Source organism: Apus apus, chromosome 5, assembly GCF_020740795.1.
Source record: "Apus apus isolate bApuApu2 chromosome 5, bApuApu2.pri.cur, whole genome shotgun sequence".
Classification (NCBI taxonomy): domain Eukaryota; kingdom Metazoa; phylum Chordata; class Aves; order Apodiformes; family Apodidae; genus Apus; species Apus apus.
Genome location: NC_067286.1, coordinates 1095588 through 1117632, shown reverse-complemented (window position 1 = coordinate 1117632; position 22045 = coordinate 1095588). Strand labels below are relative to the sequence as shown.

The following is a 22045-nucleotide window of genomic DNA, read 5'->3' as shown; positions in this document are numbered from 1 at the left end:
TGCCTGGAATTAGGTTCCTGTGAATTCAGGAAATCAGAGGGAAGCTGCAGCTTCCTGCAGGGGTGACTGCCTGGAGCAAGGGGAACCTCCAAGGGGGCCCTGTCACACAACCCTGGAATCTGCTCCCAGCCCTCCCAGGTTCCTGGGGAGTCGCTGTGGGAAGATGCTGTGCATCCCTGACCAGGAGCAGATCATCTCTCTCCTGCCCTGAGCCCTGTTGGGAACAAACCCAATTGATTATGGATACAAGTGTCCTTTTCTAAAGAACCCAGTAATGCACCCAAGGTGGGCTTCATCTCTGAGAGCACCAGAGAGGAGCCAGTGAAGAACAGTCCCCTGTGCTGCTGTTAATAGAGCAGGAGGATCTTGTAGGTCTTTTCCAACCCAAACAGTTGGTTCTATTTACCTCTGAGGGATTCAACAAAGAGATGAGCTGCCTACAGCACTGAGCTGAAGCCCGTGCAGGAGACAGAGCAGGAGATGGACCCCCCAGCACTGCTCCAACACGGAGTGAGTGCCCAGGGCTGGGCTTAGAGCCCGTGGCAGAGGGTGGAGAGGCCCCAGCTGAGGCTCATCAGAGTGCTGGGACTATTAATAGCTCCTCAGGGGCAGGTGGGCTTGTGGTTTCACTGCAAGGCTGCTAAGCCAGGTAGCACTTTGGCTGCTGCAGCTGCAGACCCACCCTGGCTGCTGGAGCAACCACTCCACCAGGAGAAGTGTCCTTCAGCCCCTGCCTTGGCAGCACAGAGGTAAGGAGACATGGATGCTGCCCAAATGGCCACGGGTTTTGCTGCTCTGTAGCCTTGTCCTCCATCTCCAGCCAGGGGGTGGTTGCAAATGGGGCTCTGGGAAAGGAGAGAGGTTCCCTTGGGGGTTTCTGATGCCCAGGGGGGGTTTAAGTCATTTCTGTGACCTGTTCTCCTGCTTTTTGTGCTCCATTTTACCATTGGGGTACGTGTGTTCTTGGTGAGGAGGGGGTAAACCTGTGGTGGGGAGGAGAGAGGAGCTGGACTGGGGCATGTGGGGACAGCTGAGGTTGTTCTGAGGTGTGTTGGGTGTTTTAAGGAGAAGGAAAACTAGACTCTGCATTGATAGCACCTTAGCAGCCAGTTGCAAATGGTGCAGGGGCTGTGGGAAGGCTTGTGGGGTGGGTGCCAGGGAACAGGACACAGGCCAGCTGGTTTTTCTGGGGCAGGGCAGAGCTACTGGAAAAGTGGCTCAACCCAAACAATGTCCATTCAGGGCTTCACAGACCCAAAAACGTTTCTGTGGCACCAGGGTGTGAGCTGTGCCCCTCTGGCTCAGTTTCCCTGAGCAGAGCCTGCCACCATCCCATCCTTCCTGCTCACAGGACATGGAATAATTCTGGGGACAACTGCTTCCCTCTGAAAGCACCCAGCATACCATGCTCCTTCCCAAGGCTGCTGCTGCCACCAGCACCCTCCCCCCTGCTCACCACGGTGTCACCAGGGCTGTTCTTATCCCACTAACTCATCCCAGGAGGCATGTGAGCCAGGAGGCCACAGGGAGAAGCAGCAGCACAGCTGCTAAAGGTTCCCACCTGCACCTGACCTTGAAGAAGCTGTTTTCACCTTGCTCTTCCTTGAGCTGCATTGCTGGTGCTGCTGGGGCTCTGCTCCCTCCTCTGCTGCTTTTGGGGTGATGGGCTCCACTTGCTGCAGGGGGACCCTTCCCCTGCTTGCTGGCAGGGGTTCTTCCCCTTGTTTTCTTTTTCCCAGTGCTGCCTAGCTCTGGTGCTGCTTTCCTGGTTTCTCCCTCTCTCTGCAGCAGCAAGGCGGAGGTTATTGGTTTCACAGCTCCTTCCCTTTTTTTTTTTTCCTCCTACATGGGTAAAAATAGTTTTAAAATTCAAAATTGGGATTTTTGAATAGATTCAGAAAGCCTCAGGTACATGAATGTATCATCTGGGAGGTGTTAGGAGGGGAAGCAGCTGCTTGCAGATCATTTCATGGCACGAGTCCCTGAACAAGCAGCAGGGCTGGCACTGCTGGGTGCAGGACCAGACAGGGGAACATCAGCATCAGCCACAGCTAATCCTGCCTGTATCAGCTTCTCCAGGCCAAGCAGGCTCCAGAAGCCAAGGACTATGTCAGGAAAACCTTGCTCATCCCTGCTCTGAGGCAAATCCAGCCCCTCAAAGCATGGCCTTTCCTGGGAGATGTGACTTCTCCCATCCAGCCCCTCTGCTTTCTGCAGTTTCCCCTCAAACTTGGCCATAATTTTTCTTCCTAGTGGGACTTATGCAGCCTGAGGATTTTGAAGCATGTTGGGACAGTTGAGGTGCCACTGGCTTGGCTCTTGTGGGCAGTTTGGCAGAGCCAGGGAGGGTCAGGGAAGAAAATACTGATTTTTCTCTGGAGTTTCTGCCCTCCTGCACTGGGAGTGTTTGTGGCTGAGCTGTTGCTTGGCTGCTGTTCCTGGGAGGGAGGAAGAGACAGTGATCACAGAAGTAAAGTGAGTTAGTCTGCAAACACCTGAGCTTGTTTCTGATGGATTTCTGGGTATAAACCCCTTAGAATGTCTATGCTTTCTGTAAAATAGAATGAAGCTGGTCAGTGGGTCCCAAGTAACTGGATGAAGATGGGCAAGCATCACAATGCCTGCTCAGGAAATAAGGGTTAACAAGCTGTAGACAGGCCCAGAACCTGGCTGCAGTTTGGGGTAGAGAAACATTTGAAGGGAATGATGTGAATTTGAGCCCTGTGCCCTGCTTGGGGAGGTGGGGCTGGGACAGGGGGGCCTCTGCTGTTAACCAAGGTGCTGCCAAGTAGGGCAGGAGGTCGTGTCTGGCACAGCCTGGCTGGGTGCTCCACAGTGGGACCCAGGCTGCCCACAGACCCTCACAGACCTTTGGAAGGGGAGCCAGACCCCTGCAGCACAGGAGGGGGTTGGAGGAGAAGGGAAGCAGAGCTGCTACAAAACTACCCCAAGTTGCAGCATTTTACCTTCCTCCCTCCACCATCCAGACCGACTGTCACACTTGGAAATCCTTTATCCAGGTGGGGGAGCCCCGAAATCCTTTTTTTTTTTTTTTTTTTTCCCTTGTCTGCACACGAGCATCCCAATTTATCCAGCTGCCCCCCTCCCATTTTCCCCAGTGTCGTGCCATCCTCCCCTTTGTGGCTCTTTTCCCTGTAATCCTGCACACCCAGGTGGTTGGAGGAGCAGGGAGGGGGTCTCGGTGCTGCAGGGACATCCCCGAACAACCGGGGGGCTGTGGAGATGCAGCTTCACCTCCCTGCCATCCCCCACCCTCCTTGGCATCTTATCCCAGCCCTTCCCTCCGGATTGGAGCCCTGGCTCCCGCCCCCCTCCCCCCCGGCCCTGTTCTCCATCTTCATGCGGCTTGCAGAGGTGCATTGTGGGAAACTCCCAAGTTTCCCCCCCCCCCCCGCCTCCTCTGCCTCCCTCCCTCCTCTCTGCGCAAGAGGCAGCTCCCGCGGTGCGCCCGCCAGCCGGAGCACGGAAGGTAAGAGCTGCTGCTTTCCTGGGGGGGCGGGGGGGACGACGCTGGGGCGGGGGTCTCCGGCTCTCTGCGCCGTGTCCCTGCTGGGGGTGACACCGCGACCCCCAGCGCTGGCTCTACCTGCTCAAGGTGAGTGTCCCCACCCCGGGCAGCTTCCCCCCACGCAGCTCTCTCTCTCTTCCCTGTTCGGAGGCAATAAAAGTGCACTTGTTTTCGAGCCCAAGCGAAGCCCCGGGCAGCCCCCTCCCCTCCCCAGCCCCTCTTTTCTCCCGCCCCGTGAAGGTCACGGAGACAGAAACGGGCAGACCCGCAGCACCCGCCGCTTTCCTGCCGCCTCCTCCTACCTCTGCTCGCCGCCCTGGGGGGCTACCAGCCCAGCCCAGCCGGGCTGGCCACTGCCCGGGGGGGTCTGGATGGGGCAGGAGGGCCCCGGGCAGGGAGCAGCCGAGCCGGAATGTGCGGGAAGCGGGGCTGTTGGGAGCGCGGCGGGGAAGAGCATCCCCAGCCGGAACCTGCCGGCCGAAAAGAAACCCGGAGCACAGCCCTCCCTGTGAGGGCTCCGAGCCGCTTTCCAGCTGCGGTTCCTCTCCCACCCGCGCCCATCAATGGTGTTGGTTCGCCCTTCGCTCTGCCGGGACGGGTTTGATGACTCGGTGGAATCGGTGCCGGGCGGCAGGCGGGGGCAGGAGGCAGCCCCGGCTCTTGGTGGTCGGCTTTCCCAGCGGGATTGTTCTGTTAGGCAGGGAGGGCTTGACATCGAAGGGATTTCCTTTGCCGTCGCCCCCACCTTGTGCTGGAAAGGGGCTCACAAAGAGAAATCTGCCCCCAAAATGACCGAACTGGAGGGAGGTGACAGCAGCAGTCCTCGTTTCAAGCTGTGGGCAGAAGATCTCGCCGAACGGGAGGGAAGGAGGAGGAGGACACCGGCCCAGGGCTCCTCTTTTATGCTTCCAGGGATGAGATCTGTGATGGGGGAGGGGGGATGGCTCGGGCTTTTCAGCCCGATGTCCCTGCCCCTCTGTGCATCCATGCCCTGTATGTTTGCAGGGACCTGTTGATTTGGTCCCAGCTCCCGCTTAGTTCTGTGACCACCCCCGTAGCTTCTGCTGGGGTTTGGGGGTGGGAAGGAAGAGGATTTTTACTCTTGACCTGGGGTCCGCCTGGCCGAACTTCGGCAGGGGGGCAGGAGGAGGAAGCAGCCCCGTTTTCCTGGGTGGGGCTTGGGCAGGATGCTGTCAGGAAAGGGAGGATGGACTCTGCCGGATTCAGCTCCCTGCTCCAGCTCAGGGACGACCTCCGCAAGTCTGACCTTCACAGGTTTGACCTTCAGCGTTTTCCACCTCTCCTTGCTCAGCCACGGTGCCCAACACCAGCCTCTAACCCGGTGATGTTGTTGGTGAGACAGGGGAAGAAAATCCAGGGTGCCCTTAAATGCAGACGTTCATCCCTCTGCTTCCATCCCCTGCCCTGGCAGGCTGAGGGGAGGGATGGAGCTCTCTGCAATGATTTCTGTGCCAAAGGAGCTTTGAGCATCCTTCTCCACACCCTTCCCAGCTTTCTGCAGGGAAGTTGAGGGCTCTGGCTTTGTCATACAAGGTAAGGGATGAGCTTAGCCCCAGGGAATGACAGGAGCCTCCCTGGAAGGTCAGTGCCTGGTGCTATTGGCCCCTGGGCAGCCTGCAGTGGCTTCTTACGTTTCAGCTGCAAAGCAACAGTTTTTGGGCTGACACAAGCAGATCCAGGGGCTGTTGGATTCAGGACCAGGCTCTGCCTGTGCAGAATTGTCCCTGTCATCTTTTTGCTGGCCACAGCTGAGCCGCCAGGGGGGTGATGCCACCACAGCCTGGTGCATTGGTCAGGAGGGATGGGTTTAGGATGCCTGTAAGATGAGGAGGGCTGTTAAATTGGCTGCTGTTCACTGCAGTGGTTGGGGCTGTTTTATTGTGTCAGAGAGAACCCTTTTTTTTTTTTTTATGTTCTTAATCCATTTTTTGCTTGTGAGTATTGAACTTGAGGGATACAGAACTCGCTGACTTTCAAGAAAAGGCCTTAAAAGCCTTGATCTATTGGAAAGGAAACCAGCCTTCTCTGTCTGGGTATCAGCTCCTGGCAGCTTGGGGGGCAACACCCCACACTGGAAGCATCTGCCCTCTTGCCAAAGGCAGTTTCCCAAGTGCTGGTGTGCTCGGTGTGAAGAGCAGGGCTTTGTGATGGACAGGAGCTGCCCACCCTGCTCCAAGAGGCAGGAACCACCTGCTGAGCCTGCCTGGGCGTTATTCCTGAGGTGGCACCTCAGACCAGTGCTGAGCAGAGGACTGAGACCTTGGCCCATGGCTGGATGTGGAGAATTGCTTATCTGTTCCCTGCAGAGCCCTGAGCCTGTTGGGGGTGGCAGTGACCTCCCTCCTGGAGCAAGAAGCTCTCTGGGAAGGCAGCTGAGCAGAGCTGGAAGCAGTGTGGACCTCCAGGTGATGGAGGAGGGGGATCACTCCTGCTGAGCTCTAAAGCTGAGCAGGAAGGGATGATAATGGGCTTCCTGAGGGCAGGGCTGCACCAGGAGCTGCAAATCCTTTCCTCTGTTCCCCTAGAGCTCTGTCCTGGGGTAAGTGATGCTCAATCCTACCAGCCAGAGGATTAAGCTCTAACACCTCATGATTTTGTGAAGGGTAAAAGCTACCATCTTGTTCCACTGTAGTAAAAGGGAACTAGGGAGAGGAAAAACATGATTTGATTCTGTGTCTGAGGGGGCTCAAACCCAGGATTAAAGCTGGGACAGAGCACAGCAAGGTGAGGTGCTCTGGAATTGTTCTAGTTACGACGCACACCATGATAGGGCCCTGAGGAGCCAGGCTTTGCAGCAGGAGGGTGTTTCCAACCTGATCTCAGCAAAGCACTGTCAGATTCTCTCTGTTTCTAGAAGCAGCTTTGCTGGGAGCTGTGGCTGCACGTGCTGCTGGCACTGGAGTGGATGACCAGACAGGTTGTGCAGCTTTGCCAGGTGTGTCTTCTCCTGCCAACAGCCACGAGCGTCCATGCAGGGGTTAGATCAGTGCCCACCCCTCATCCCTCAGAGCATGGGGAGAGTTTGAGCCAAAAATCTTCTCTTTCCCAAGGTTGGTTTGGTAACACTTCCCTGATTTCTGCTGTGTTGGGGCAGCCATGAGCCAAGGCATGGGAAGGGGGCTGGTGCTGGTTCTGTGTGGGGAGCCAGGCAGAGCAGAACTTGGGTGATGAGTTGTCCCTTTGCGTGGTGAACACTGATGGAGGAGGGGAGGAGTGGGCTTGTTTTTTTTTTTGGCAGCAGCCTGTGTATTTTTAATGGAGTAGTGGGCAGGAATCTGAACTGAGCAGCAAGTGCTTCTCAGCCCGTGTTGCTGCAGAGAAATGGCTGGACTTGTGCCCTGGAAGGTGCTTTTGTGGATGGTGCAGCAGGAAATGTGCACTGTGGGTCTGCTGAAGGGCAGGGTGAGGGGCAGTCAGCTGTCCTGCCCCCCGTGCTGCAGCCAGCCAGGGTGACACCTTTTCTCATGGCTCTTCTTGCTTTATTTTTCACGCAGGGCGAGGGAGGGTAACAGAACAAAAACGGGGAGTGTGTTTTTTGCTCTGTGTGTTGCTGTGTAGGGGCAAAGCACCTGAACAGTGCAGGCCAGAGCTGTGTTTTGGGTTGAAGAAAAATAAAGTGAAGGCCCTGGCAGGAGCCTGGTGTGTGGCTCTGCAGTGTTGCCTCCATCACCCAGCATGAAGTGTCTGCGATCTTCATCCCCCTGGGAGCTTTGGGGTCAGGACAAGTGTGGCTTGCAGAGGTGATGCTTAGCTCACATGTGGTTTCCCCCAAAGGTCACGGTGTAGAAAAGGGCTGTTTGGCCTTATTTGGGGCTGGTGCTGGTGGGGAGTGCACTGGGGTTGGCTGTGGGGCTCCAAAATGCTGCGTCACCCACGTGGGGAGTATGGCAGGGCAGCCTCTGGAGATGACACTGGTACTGGTGTTGCAAGCCAGGACTTTGCCCCATCTTGGGGCAGTTGCTGGCACAGGGGGATGTCCAGGGAGTGCATCCCACAGCCCTTCCCTGTGCTGCTGCAAGGCAAAGCCAGTTTTCCTGGGCTACAACAGTCCATCCTGTTCCCCCTCAGTCTTGCTACCAGGTGTAACCCAGTCCCTGAGCCCGGATGCATCCCCCAGGCTAGGAGGGAGGTGACATGCTTTGGTGGCATAGGGGTTGAGGGGCAGGGTCCTGCAAGGCTGGCCATGGTCAGGGAGCTGTGTGGGTGACAGTGGCAGGTTTTGGTCCTTGCCAGCACCAGTGACAAGAGCATTGGGTCTCGGAGCAGCCGCAGGGCTGACGCAGCTCTGGAGCTGAGGCTTTGCTGGCAGATCCTCCCCCTGTGACAGGGATTTGAAGCTGCTGCTGCCTGTTAAAGTACTTCCAGCATCTGATGACTCTCCACATCAAGAGTCACAGAATCAATCTCAGGGGTTGGAAGGGACCTGGAAAGATCACCCAGCCCAACCCCCCTGCCAGAGCAGGGTCACCCAGAGCACATCACACAGGAACGTGCCCAGATGGGTTTGAATGTCTCCAGAGAAGGAGACTCCACAGCCTCTCTGGGCAGCCTGTCCCAGGGCTCTGTCACTCTCACAGGAAAGAAGATTCAAAGGCCTTGTTTGAGGGGGAAACATTTAATCCAGGGCCTGGGAAAAGGGGAGGGACACGGGCAGCTGCAAACAATGACTTGGGGAAAAAAAGGGTTCATAAACATCTCACCAGAGGGAAGTGGGTCAGCAGCGTTTGCTGCGAGTTGGTGCTGCTGCCTCTGAGGGCTGTGGGGGCTGGAAGCAGAGCTGGCTGCCTGCACAGCCCAGTCCTGCTGCACTGAGCCTGTTTGGAAAGCATCTCTGAGAAGCGGTTCCTGCCGTCACGGTGCTCGCGTCGTGTTTATCCCACGCTGGGCCGGGCTTGCGTCAGGAGGGAAGGGCTGGGATGAAGTGTCAGGGAGCTCAGATCCTCCCTGGGGAGCTGCCCACGGCATAAAGCTGTTCTGGTGCTGCTGGTCCTGCCAGAGAGGTGCTGCATTATCTCATCTGTCTTCACACTGCTGCTTGGAGAGGGGGGCTCTGCTGTCAGCGGTCCCAGGTGCTTGCCTGGCATCTCGCTTCCTTGGAGGGGTTTATTCCCCCCCAGCAGCTCAGAAAGGGGAAGAAGGGCTGTTTGTCCCCATTGGAAGCACTGGGAAAGAGTGCCATGGAATCGTTTGGGTTGGAAAAGACCTTTAAGATCATCAAGTCCGACTGTTAACCCCAGCACTGCCAAGGCCACCACTGAACCGTGTCCCTCAGAACCTAAACGGCTTTTAAATCCCTCCAGGAATAGTGACTTCAGCAAGCAGCTGTGGAGGGACAAATCCTGACTTTGAAATATAGTTTTAGATGTTTTTTGGTGGTTTCCTACATGGTGTTCAGCTGAGCTAGCTAGGACTGCAGTCTGCTCCTTTCAGCCTGTGCTCACAGTCCCTCCTTCTCCGAGTTCCTCCAGGCTGCTTTGTGCTAATTTTTGGAAGAGGAAAGGTCAGGATCTTAGGAAGGACACCCCAAACCCTCCACCTGGGGCTCTCAGAAATGATGTCCTCTCCAGGGCAATGTGCTTGCCCTGCAGCCTTTTTCTTCTTTCACCATAAGATGACAAGTGGCAATGAACCACCCACAGTCCTGTGGCCAGTGCACTTGGACGTCTTTGGAGAAGCCTTAATCTACCAGAGCAGGCTACTTTTTCCTTGGCTCTTTCCTCAGCACATCATGACCTCACCTTAACTGCTCCAGATGGCTTTCCTCTGACCACTTCAGCCCCCTTTGGTGATGGTAGCCCTCCATATGACCATGCTGCCTTCCACCTGAGGCTCTCACATGGGTGAGTTCAGCCCCTTGTATCACACTGATTTGTGCTGAGGAGAGTTTGTGTCCTGCAAAGGTCATGCAAGAAGCCTGTGGCAGCTTTGATACCCCCAGTAACACCCCCAGTTCCTAACAACCTGCTCCCAGTCACTTCAGCTCACAGCTGCCTTGCCTTTTGTAGGCAGAACTCTGCTGCTTTTTCTGTTTTGTTGTGTTTTTTTTTGTTTTTCCCTTTTTGGGAAGTTATTTATTTTCAAGTGGCCAAATTCTAATTTTCCTGCCCCAGGAGCAAAGCCTGCAGACTTCAGCCTAAAATTACCAGCTCTTTACCCACCAGCTGGTGCCAGCTGGGCCGTGATGGGAACTCAATCCTGAGAGCCAGTTTTGGCAGGTGCAAATTGCATTCACCAAAGGGAAGCTGTCTGAGGAGAGGGTCATTTTCTGTCCCTTAAAAAGCTGGTTTGGTTTTAAAAGACCAATTGCAGGCATGGCAGCTGAGACCTGCAGATCCTGCTGAAGGGGCTTGGAGTTAATTGGCATTCAGGCCACGTTCTTCATCTGTGACTCTGAAAACCTTTTGCTGTGTTGGGGTGAGAGCAATTGAGTGAAGAACATGATGAGGACTGTGCTGGGTGTTGTGTGCTCAGGTTCAAGGTCCTCTCTAAGCTTCAAGAAGGAAGAGCTTGGTCCTGAGAGGCACAAGCCATGTCCTCCAGCCTTGCTGAGAGCTTTCAGCTCTCCGACTCCCAGCTCTGTCATTCCAAAGGCAATTGAGAGCTGACTTGGTTGCAAACCTTGTCCCTTTGGGGACAACCTCTGGCCCCAGCCAGTAGGAGTTAAGCAGATGGCTCCCATGCCTGGCTCAAGCAATGTGGAGTTGCAGGATGGTCTTTGCATGGTTGAGGGGCTTCAGGTGAAGGGGTTTGGGGGCTGACAGTCGAGTTGAGGCAGGAAGAAGCATTCATGCTCATCTTGTAATAGGGGACATTTTATTTCTTTGCTCAAAAACCAACACAGGCCACTCTGCTGAGGAGAAGGGGGCTTTGGTACCGAGAGCTCTCCTCTTCACCCTGAAGAGGCAAACTTTCCTTTTTATCCCAGACAGGTGGGAATGACAAAGAAGTGAAGGGGAGATTGGAGAGTAAGGAAGATTTGAGGATAGATAAGGTCTTTTCTGCTATCTCGGACTCTGCACAGCATTGCTATGGGTCAGACATGGTCAGTAGCTATTTCTGAGGCTGCTTTCAACTGGAGGACACTTGGAGTTTGTGGGTGGACTTTTGCAGCATAAATTCAGGTGCATAACCCCACCGTGGTGGCTGAATTCTTTCCTGCTGTCTGGGTGGTGGCTGAGGACCCAACAGAGCTGGTCTGCCCTCCATGAAGGAGGAAACACCTGTGATATGAGCCCTGTGCTGCTGTGACCCTGGGGACATCTATGGGGTGCAGCTTCCCACTAGCCCCCCCCCCCCACCCCCTACCCTGTAGCAAACTGGCAAAGCTGCTGTTTTTTCCTTCCAATTTGAAGCAGGGAGTGGGAAGATGATCAGGCTCAGGGATGGGGCTGGTCCCTGCAGAGGGAAGAGGACCTTCTCATGGTGACATGTTGCAGGAAAGCCAGCAGTGACTCATCTGCTCTGCTCCAGGATTGATGCAGCTTTCATCTGTGCACACAGGAGACAAATGAATTTGCTGATTTGCTGGGGAGGTTGTGGCAGAAGAGGTGCCCTTCAGGGAGCCAAGGAAAGCTGCTCCTCACGTTGGTTCTGTGGCTTTGGCTTGTTGTGGAAACTGGCTTGGAAATCAAGGTATTCTTTAATGAGCTGTTTGTAGGGACCAGGCATAGAGAAGCCTCTGAGCAAAACCAGCTTTCCAGCTTCCAGGAATCTAGAATCCAGACCTGATCAATTGGGGGTGTGAATGAGAGAGGTTATGGATCAACTGAGGTGCTTGGGCTGTGCAGAGTCCCCATTTCTCTGTGATTTAGCTCCATCTCTGTAGGCTGCATGAGGCTTTCTGAGGGAGACCAGGAGAAGCTGGACTCATGGTTCCCATAGAGTGACTGCACAAATACTACAGGGTGTGTGAGCAGCCCAGCTAATTGAGATCAAATTGCCTGAGCAGGCAGTTCAATATTTATGAGATGATGAATCTGACTCTCCCTGCTTTAACCTCTAAGCCTGCTTCAGCCGAGGGCCCCACTTACTGTTTCCCTGTGTCATGGTTGTGTGAGATACAAAATGAGGATAAATTGCTCCCAAAGCAGAAGAGCAGAGCCCTGCAGGCATGCAGCCTCAGCACCTGGGAATGTGCACAGGATTTCTATGGAGCAGAGCAGTGTGAAGACTTGTTGGAGGCAGCAGGAAGGAGAAGGTGGAGCAGGTGGTGTCTACAGAAATCGGGCAAAATGAGCAAGGACAGGAAGATACTCTTGCACTTGGCCAGGACCATGTTTTTATCTACCAAGTCCCAAGCCACAGGGAAGGTCTTAATCTTGGAGACCACTTGGGATGGTGTTTGGGTGGTACAGGATGCCCAAGTGTAGGATGATCTTCAGTGGAGCAGGAGGAGAGAGTGGTGGTGTTTCAGTTTGCCAAAAAGGTTTAATTTCACAAACTCAGAACTGTAAATATTGCCCAGCTGCAGGCAGGGACTCTGCCTGGTACACCAAAGTAGGTCTGGCCCATGTAGAGCTGCCAGGGAAATCTGATTGTTGGTTTGAGACACCTGAAGAGCTGGGTTGGTTTTTATATTTTTTATTTTAAATTGTTATTCCATGGGAAGAGCTTGGGGTTAGACTGAACTGGAAATCTAAGGAAGAGTAGCAACTATCCTGCTTAACACTGGCTGTGAAACCCTGAGGGCAACTTATCTGCCTCTCACCTTCCAGTGGGTTATTTCAAAACTGGCCAGCTGGGATCATCTGAAGCCTTTTGGAGACTTCAGGCTCCATCTCACCAAATACTACCCAGCTGGAATTGCTCCTCTCTGAGAGGTGTTTAAGCTGGGTCCATGGAAAGCCTTCTGGAAGTTCCTGTCCTATCTCCATGCTAGAGGAGGAGCTGGGGCTGTCTCCTAAGCTAGGTGCCAACCTTCCAGACAGCCTCTTCAGTCTGAGGTGTAGCAGTGTGGTGGCCACCACCCCTGGTGCAGCATGTGAGCTATGGAGTTAAATGATTTTGGGGCTGCAGTTTCCTCAGTCAACCCATTGACTTGCTTTGGAGAACATGGTGGCCATCAAACACTGGGACAGCAGGAGGTGGGTTTGGGGGGAGTTTCTATCTTATACCAAGTTATAAGCTGTTGCCCAGCTTTCTTTTGGACCCAAACCTGGCATTTTTGTGAGCAGGTTTTCTCCAGGCCAGCATTTCTGCCTCGATGGAGATTAACCCACCGTGTTTGTTCCCCTTGTTTCCCAGAGGAGGCTTCCTCTGTCCTTTCACTGACCTCTCATTGCTCTGTTTCTTCCTCCAGGCATTGTATCATGTCCAGATAGGACACTGCCAGTGTGACCATCATCCCCAGACAGTTGCTCCAAGGGGCTGGGCTCCCTCTCAGGTGGTTCCCCTGCTTTCCCCAGCAGCCAAGCAAGGGAGAAGAGCTGGGGTAGCTCCACACACGTGGCCTCCAGTCGGTACCTGCAGCACTTCTAGGGATGGATTCCAAAGGTAACGTCCGAAGTGGAAACAAACCTGACGTCAAGACCCCCAGCTCTGGAAAGCCAGAAAAGCCCAGCCCTGGGCCTGCCACGAATGCAGACAAGAAGGAGGTCCCCAAGGAGCAGCCTGCTCCTGCCACCGCCACCAAGAAGGCGGGGGGTGACGCTGCCGTCGCCAACAACCACAGCAACCTGAAACCCAGCCCTGCCGCCACGGAGACACAAGAGGCCACCGGCCAGTCCCCTGACTCTGACCACAAGGGAAACAGCTCCGAGGAGTCACCAGGCAGCATCTTTGACAACATGAAGCCCTTGCTCATCGTGGGAGGAGTGGCAGTGGCCGTGCTGGCGGTGGTTGTGGGAGTGGCCTTCCTAGCCCGGAAAAAATGAAGATGGAGACAGGGTGGGGCTGAGGAGCCCAACCCAGCTGTACAGCTCCTTTTGAGACAAATGCATGCAGAAAAGTTCTATACATACCTATATATATAGATATCTAGAGCGAGCTAGATAGGTCAACAATGCACACCAACTGCAACTGCAAGAGTCTTGTTCAAGACGACTGTGCCAGTTTGACCCGGTGTGGGTAACTCCATGCACTCAGTGTGTTCTTTCATGTAATATATCTTGGCTTATACCACTGTGTATAGATGACAGCTTCTCCTGAGCGGTGTAAATGACGGTGTCCCCTCCCCTCCCCTGCTGTCCTCCCCTGGGAGACGCCCCCACCTCTCCTGCAGTCCCCTGTTTTCGAGTCCAGAGTGTTCTACGTCCCATCCAGAGTCCCCGCTTTGTGTTTTGGTTTCTGTTCGGTTTGTTTTTTTTAAGTTGGGTTGTGGTGAAGAAGATGTAAGGGGAGATGGAGCCTCGTGCTAAGACCCAGTTTGCCTGGCCCTGTGTGTGGGGTTGGTGTTCATCCAGCACCTCCAGGGTAGGAGGAACCCCTGGGCAAATGCAGGCAAGAGGCAGCTTCTTGACCCAAAAAGCAAAGTGTTGTCTCTGGTAGGTGTCTTGTGTACCTGCTTCTGAAAACCCAACTCACAAATGCCCCAGAGGAACCAGGCTGGCTGTGGCTGGAGGCTGAGGCTGCTCAGCAAGGTCATGTGGGCAGCATTTGGGGATGGAGAGACTTTGTTTTGGATCTAGTATTTCCTAAAGGCAGGCTGGGCTTTGCAGGATGCTGTGGCCTCAGCCCAAAATCCCCTGGTCAGCTGGGCTCTTTCTGTTCATTGCTTTGGGCTCTGGATCAGGCCTTTCACCTGATTTTTTTTCCCACTGAAGTCTGTAGTGTCTTGGTACATGAGAAGGTAGAAAAAGTGGAGACATGAGCTGGATTTAGGGGCAGAGAGGACCTGGGATCCCATGAGAATAAGACTGACCTGCTTTATACCCGGGAAACCCTGTTCAAGGGCACTGTCTGTCCCGGGGGGATTCCCTCCCTCTTATGGCAGCAGTAGGGATTTGTGACTCCTCCAAGCTTTGGAAATGGAGACAAATTCCCAGCCTTTGGGAACAGCCTGGTTCCATTGGTGAGAGCCTCAGCTCTGAAACCAGACCTTGTGAAGGGGGGAAAGAAGGCAGGGGATGAGAGAGGGTGTTCAGTGCGTTGGCTTTTCCCCTGACACCAGGAGGGGGCAGGTCTCCTCATTTCAAGCGCTCCCATGAGGCTGCTCCTGGCTGCCGCCTTACAGCAAAGAAGAGTCACACAAAAAAGCCCTTACGTTTTGGTTTTAAATCAGGTCGGAGATGAGAGGAGGTCAGAACTGCAGAGCCTCTGGAGCTCAGCAGCAGCTGCAGCCAGTGGGCAGGGTTTTGGAGTGGTGATTAGCAAGAGGCTGTGACAAAGTGGAGTGAGCTCAGTTAAAGAGCCTTAAATAATCCATCTTTAGCTGAGCCTGGATGTATGAGTTCAGTGGGTGCACGGCCAAAGAAAGGTGTCTGTGTGTTCCTCAGGTACTGCCTTTGCACTGTCTGCTTCTGGCAAGATTCCTGGCTAGGATGGTAGGTGTGTGTAACCTGACCTGGCAATTCTTTTGGCTCATGTCTGTCTTACCTGCCTCCAGATCTGGTCTGCTGACTGCGTACAGCTTCCCCAAACAAAAGGTCTTTTGATGCAGCCCAGCCATTCCTATGGTGACATTTATCATCCTCTTTTTCCCAAGGCTCATAAAATATTCCTAAAGGTGCACAGCCTGTGGGACCATCAGATGCTGCTGCTCTGCTGAACACCAGTCTGCATGTGGCTGGACTTTCCTGTCTGCCTCTGCCTTTACCAGTAGAGACAGGGGCTGGGAGTGTGGGCTTCACAGTGGGTTTTGGGACAAGTGCTACAGTAGCTTAGAGCATCCTTGGAATGTGGTGTGGATGTCTCCTGGAGCAGTGTGTCACTCACAGCCTGGAGAATTCCTCTGGTTTGAAGCAGAGGGGTCCATGGTGGGGTGTGTCTGTAACACCACTTGTATCTCAAGAGCTGATTTTGCAGATGTATTTTGGGGGGGCAGATGGGAGGACAAACAGTGGCAAAGGAAGAGTATCTGGAAAGCAGAGCTGCAGCAGAGAACACAGAGCAGAGCAATGTGTCTGAACTACCAGGGTCTGGATGCAGGGATGGCTGTTCCCAGGCTCCCCCTCCCTGGGGTCTCTGAAGCACAGGGATATTTGCTGTAGGGAAATCTTGCTCCTGTTGCTCATGGGGAAGGAAAATCTGCTGCTCTGACTCGGGTTTGGCCAAGGAAGGGTGGTGATTTTCAGGCTGTGACTTGTCTTTGCAAGTGGGAGGTCTGTCTTCAAGAGATGCTTCCACCTGTCCTGGCTGTTCCCTCTCTCTCAACCCGGGCACATGATTATTTTTTTAGCAGTGTGTGATATTAGAGATATAACATCTATCTATTCTGCCCTGACCAGCATAGATAGATACAGGGGGAGGGAAAAGAAACAATTGCTTCATTTTGATCTCCTGTTTTACTTTCTAAAGCGTTTTTCTTTCCTTGACTTTTAACCTTTGGCAACAGAAGAGGGGAAGAACAGTTCTCAGACAACATGGGCCTTATCCATTCCCATCTGTCTCCAACCCCCCTGCCCTTAGAGCACTGGGTGCAAGGCCAGTAATTTCAGCCAGAAACACCACAGGGGTGGTGATGGGACTGCAGCTCCCCTGGGTGTGTGACCTCCCCAGACACTGGATGTGGTGTGTCCTGTTCCTAAGGGATTTTTCTTACTGTGACCTCTTGACTTTGCTGTCCAGATTCACCACCTGGAACCCACCTCTGGCAGTTTGGTTTGGAAAACACTTGTGTCTGTGTGTGTGTGTGTGTGTGTGGATATGCACCACTCTGCCTTGAAGAATATTCTGCATATGTAGGTATACGTACATAGATGTTTATTTTACTGCAGTTGGGGGGGGAGAAAAAAAAAAGCCAACCTGGAGACACCCCTCCATTTGTCCCCCTGCATTCCCACAAAGTGTCCGTGATGTCACTTTCTGTGCCGTTTCCATCCTGCCATGCAGCACCTGAATTCCTTTTGGGTCCTGGTTTCTTCTCAGTGCAAAGAATGTGTGGCTAGTGAACTGCTGAATGTACCACGTGCCCGTTGTGCTAGAAGCTCAGAATTGCTGTTCCCCTCACTGGATAGTTGTGTGGGCTACTTGCTTTAAAATAAGGCACTTTTAGACTCTACTGGACTGTGTCGTGGCTCTTTTTGAAGTGTGGGTCTAGTGTTGATTTGAGTCAGGTAGATCAAGCATAGCTGCCATGTGAGCTCCCAAGCTGGGGGCAACGCACTTCAGTCCTGACTTGCAAATGACATCCTCTTAGCAAACACCTCCTGTTCTGCCTTAATGTGCCAGGCTGTGCAGTGGCTTCATTTTGAGGAAAATAATAATTAAAAAAAAAAAAAAAAATTAACGTCCAGCGAGAACTAGGCTGAGAAGAGCAAATTTTCACCTCTCTCAGAATTGAAGCAAGGCTGAAACCAAAGTTGTGGAAGCAGAGAAGGCTTGGATGACTGAACTCGCTGTGCTAAATAAATAGTTGTCTTTTCTCGCACCGGAGCACATGCCGTTATTTGCTTGATGTGATTCTTTGTGTGGTGTTTGTGCTTTGAAAGTCCTTCTAGTGACCATCTCCGTGGGGAGAGCAAACCAGTCAGGCTCTGTGCTTGGGGTTTGAAGAGATCTAGATTGCTAGTTTACTCTCTTGATAAAGTCTCTAAATTATGAATTTGCGAACCTGACTTCAAAATGGACTGAAATTCCAGCTCCAATGACTATGCCCAATCTCAGCCTATTTTTAAGGAGCCATAAGTTGTAGCTGAATATAAAGCTGCCATTACGCTCTCTTGGACAACTTAGCAGATTTTTGATGCTTCTTGCTTTAAGAAAGATGAAGCAGATCACACTGCTGCTTCCTCTTTCTTCTGATTTAGGGTGGAAGGGATAAGTCCTGTTATTCCTGGCAGTTTGCAGTGGGATGCAGACAAATCTGGAAGCCAAAGGATAATGCAGCAGCATTTTCAGGAGGGTAAGAATGCCTTCTTGCAGGTGCTCTTCACCTCCCGGGCTCACACTTCAAGCATGAACAATCACTTGCTCTGAAGCACTTCTTAGTTCCCTCAGGATGGGTGAGAAATTAAAAATGGGTTTGTGTCTCTGCTGAATCAGAGTGTAGGGGCTGATCCATAGGCTACAGACAACAAGGGCAATTTTTCCATTGGCTTCACCATGCTCTGCTCAGGCCTTTGAGGAATTATTGGCACCAGGAATAAGATTGCAGGTCATTGTCACATGTAAAATCATCTCGATGGCACGCTGGGTTTGTCGTTTGTTTGTTTGTTGTTTTTTTTTTAAAAAAAAGGCAAACAAAACTGACAAAGCCTTTCCCACGTCCTTCTTCTGAGTAAGGAAAGTCTGTGGTATGAGTGAGGCAGCCCTGCTCACCACCATGCTTACACCTCCATTAATAGTTGTGTATAAACAGCAACAGTGGGACTAAAACCAACTTGAGTTGGGGAGAGATGATTTCTGCCTTAAAAACTTCCATCCCTGGAAATGCCATGGGGGGTTAGAAATCAGCATCCTTCTAACTGTGCTTAGAGTTGGTTGCAAGCGACTGTCCTGAAGATCTGAGAGAATAACTCTTCTTCAAGAAACAAACAAAAATAAGGAAGGCAATGAAAAAGTGTATTTGAAAGGTGAAATTCTTGGCATTTCAATCAGCTCTACAGAAAGCTTCAATCAGTGCTTCTGAGAGGGTACAAGGAACAGGACAGAGAAGTGCAGAGAACAAGAAGCACAATTTCATTATCTTCATTATTTTGGTAAGGACACATTTGCTTTCACTCCCTCTCCACTTCTGCTATTTTTTTATTGGAGAAAAGCAAAAATGACTGATGCCACACAAATTAACCTTCGCTAACTGGCTTTTCCAAATGAATTAACTTTTGCTGGTTCTGCTCAAACTTAAAGGGTTAGTGAAGCAAGAAAAAGCCCTGAAGTTTCCTACAGCCAAATTGGTGGGAATAAAGGAAATGGCAAGCAAGGCACTTGGTCCTTCACTCTTCCAGGGAGAAATCTGCTGATGCTGAAGATGTGACCTGCATGTTTTAGTTCTACGAGTGGCCTTGGGTTGACAACCACACCACAGACAGTGATTGAAGCCTGTGCAGCATCTTCTGGGCCAGGGGATGTGGTACCACCCACCTCATCAGGATTCACACTTTCTGGGTTGCAAAGATGCCAGGGGAGGGAGATGTGAGCAGTGCCTGCTGGATTAAATGTTGCTGCTCTGCTTTCAGCCCATCCTTGGTAGCTAAAAACTTATGCAGTGACTGGGTTACTGTTCTTCTTAAAACCTCTCCTGTACTCAGTTGATTGGAGATTGGTTCTCTCCTGAAGTTCATCTTTTTGAAGTATTGCTTTATCATTAATGAGAAGTTTTTTTTGTTGTTGTTGTTTTTTTTTTAAGTGGCATTAAGGGCAAAGAGCACAGAATAAGGTGTCTTAGTTGTCATGGTGAATATGTGGCATAAAACGAGAGGGTACTTAATTTAGATTCATCAAACTGAAGGTAGCAGACAGAAAGTTGGTCTCCTTGAGCCAGATTATCTTGAATTCAGCAGCCCAGCTGATGACACCAGGTGCTACTGAGGGTACTGCAGTGTAACTGAGACATTAGCTTGGGATATGCCTTCTTGATGCCCACATTCCTAGGCTGGCTGCTCATGCCAGATCTTCAGCTGCTACACACCACGTGGCTCTGCTGGTCTCTGGAGATCTGATTCATTCTTGTCCTTCACTGCATTCCCTTTCCTCTCCCTGCTTTCTTCCCAGGCAGCTCTGCAGATGTGGCCTCTCCCCAGCCAGGCAGAAACCCTGCCCCAAGGCTTGATAAAATAAGGCAAGACCACTGGGCCTTGAATGTTCACATCTCATTCCACCAACCATGGTAAGAGTCACAGAATCACTTGGGTTGGAAAAGATCTTCAAGATCGTTGAGTCCAACCATTAAGAAGCTGATCCCCAAAGCCTCCAGGTCGTGTGGCAGGTCATGGCCATTGGCTTTCCAGATGTTTGGCTCCAGCCTGTGCCGTGGTTCTGCTCCCTGCTTTGGACACTGTGCTCTGATCAGAGGCTCTGGCCTGCAGAACCTGGGGACTTGTGCTCTCTGCTCTTCAAACAAAACCTTTTTTTTTTGGGTGAAAAATACAACTTGGGTTAAATGGGATTTGGATCAACATGTTCCTCTTGCTCCCGTTTCTCTTTCAATTGCTCCCAGGGAAGTATGGACAAGTCCATTCTTTTTTCATGTCTCATAATGCAGAGCCCCAGTGCAGCATTCCAAGAATGAAGTTACAGATTCCATCTGTGGGAGATGGTCCTACAGCACCACCACTCCCAACAGGAGGAGAGGAATCTTCAGTCATCTTTGCATCTGTGCAGACCTGCATTCTATCCCTGATTCTGCCACAGCAGCTTCAAGCAGCCAAGTTTCTAGGGCCTGCTGATAAGAACAAGGGTGCCACACAATTTTTTGTCATGTTAAAACCAACCAACCAACCCAACAAGTGAATAATTTGGCTCTGCTAAGTTTTCAGCAGCCCTTCTGAAGCCTGGTGCCTTTTCCTGACCCACTGGTTAGGACCCTCTCAATCTAAATCTTTAAAAGGTGCAGTCTCAACTCTCCAGTGAAAACCAACTCTCTCATAGTGGTAGGTGCAGGTTGTTTACAAACTTGTGGAGAAACTAAAATTGTCAGGAGGGAACTCGAAGGTCAGATTACAGGGGATTTTTTCTTATTACTTTTGATTTTGCTTAGGTTCTGTTACTTTTCAAGGGACTGATCCAAAGACCCCAGAAGCTCAAACACTGGTGGTGGGGAAATAGCTGCTGCAACCTTGGAAGCTTCAGGTGTCTTTTCCAGCAACATCTGTGGGTTTTGAGTCAGTCCCTGCACTTGTTTTCCAAATGACAGTAATTTTCAGAGCAACACCTTGATTTCTTCCCTGTACAAACAGACCTGCTTGTCACTTACACACATTTACCTGTGTTCAACATACAGGTTTGGTTTCTTTTGCTTTCAGAAAACAATATGCTGCTAGACACATTTCCTGGAGGGAAATGGACACCTACCTACACACAAAGCTACACAGCTAATTTATACCTTGTCGAATTTATAATCTTGTCTATGCTTCTATGGACACTTTGTATGGGCTGCAGCTCAAATCCTAAAATAGTAAAGAATTTTTCCTTTCCCATATAGTATTCTATTTACTTTGACTTAAACAAAAAAAAGCGTATAAATGCAATAATGCAGGTAGACTAGAAATACTAGATTGAAAATTAAAGTAGTTTAGCTTGTTGCATTGTGACTGACAGTGTTGTCTGACACCCAACGCTGTACCCTTACATTTTCCAGGCTTTCTACGTAGCTGAATCTAGTATTAGCTTTGGAAACCCATTGTATGAGTGGTGGGTGGATGGGTTGGAAATGTGTGCTCTCTACACACTGTATGTTACTCACATCAGAAGCTGTATGGCCACTCCATATGCTGTGAAACTGTAAATGATTCCCAATACACCTGTAACTCTTACCAGGATTGTGAGAAATAAACTATATATAGAGATATCTATACACACATAGATATATTGTATAATTCCTCATGTGAGCATCTTTGTGCATGTGGGGGTGTGAGTGAAAATGGCTGCCCTCCCTCTTCACTCCTTGCTCATGTCCATGGTTCCTGCAGGCTCAATGTTTGCTAGGATTAGCAATCCCAGGGAGAAGGGTAAGAAAAAGGCAGCCCTTGCCATGAGGAAACTCCAGCCTGCCCCAGGAAAGCAGGCAAAGGAAGGTAATTGTTATTCCCACACAGGAACTAAGGTGTAGAACAATTAAAGACTTCTCCAGAGCCACAGAGGAAGCCTTTTTGATCCCAAACGATCCCCTGTCCTGCGGGCTGGTCTCCAGGCTGTGCTTCACAGTTGTTTGCTGTGCCCTCTCCCCTGCCAGAGGACGAAGTGCTCTCTGACTTGCTTGGTTTTGCTGGCCCGGGAGCATCCATCCTCAAGAGTAAACCACCCCCTGGGAACCTGGCAGTGTCCCTGGGTGTCCCTGCACTCCAGGGTGAGCCAGGGATTCCCTCTGACCTGTCACTTGATGTTACTGTGAATAGCTGCTGTCACATCACATCAGCTCCAAGCAGGGTTTCTGCAGAAGTCAGGGAGTTAATCTCTTAAGAACTGGGAAGACAAACACTGGAAACCCCTTGGGGTGAGGAAAAAGGGGCAGCCTTTAGTTGCTGGGATTGTCTGGGATTTTTGCTGCAGAAAAACAGCTGAGGAGTCAAGTTTTAACCTGCCTTAATATTCATGAGAGCAAATGAATTATTTTTTGAGTCTGAATCCTGAATCTGAGCAGCTGGGATGGGTGGGTGCCTGGCCCTCCCCACTGCCCCCAGTCAGGGTGTGTGAAGTAGCGCTTAGATTGGGCCAGTGAGGATGGATGAGGTGTGAGGGCAG

At 51.7% G+C, this 22045-nt stretch overlaps 1 protein-coding gene across 2 annotated transcripts; it reads left to right on the top strand.

Moving 5' to 3' along the window:
* Positions 1–3410: 3410 nt before the first annotated feature.
* On the top strand, positions 3411–15356 carry CEND1 (cell cycle exit and neuronal differentiation 1). 2 transcript variants are annotated; one of them, XM_051620471.1, is made up of 2 exons: positions 3411–3490; positions 12849–15356. In XM_051620471.1, exon 2 carries the CDS (start codon positions 13030–13032, stop codon positions 13420–13422), a length of 393 nt encoding a protein of 130 aa, XP_051476431.1. In that variant the 5' UTR covers positions 3411–3490; positions 12849–13029; the 3' UTR covers positions 13423–15356. The 2 variants fall into 2 exon arrangements, with proteins under 2 accessions (XP_051476431.1, XP_051476432.1); XM_051620472.1 differs by lacking the exon at positions 3411–3490 and adding an exon at positions 4741–4804.
* The last annotated feature ends 6689 nt before the right edge of the window (positions 15357–22045 follow it).

Excerpts from the sequence above, each read along its gene's own strand:
- CEND1 (XM_051620471.1), top strand. The coding sequence starts at position 13,030 with ATGGATTCCAAAGGTAACGTCCGAAGTGGAAACAAACCTGACGTCAAG.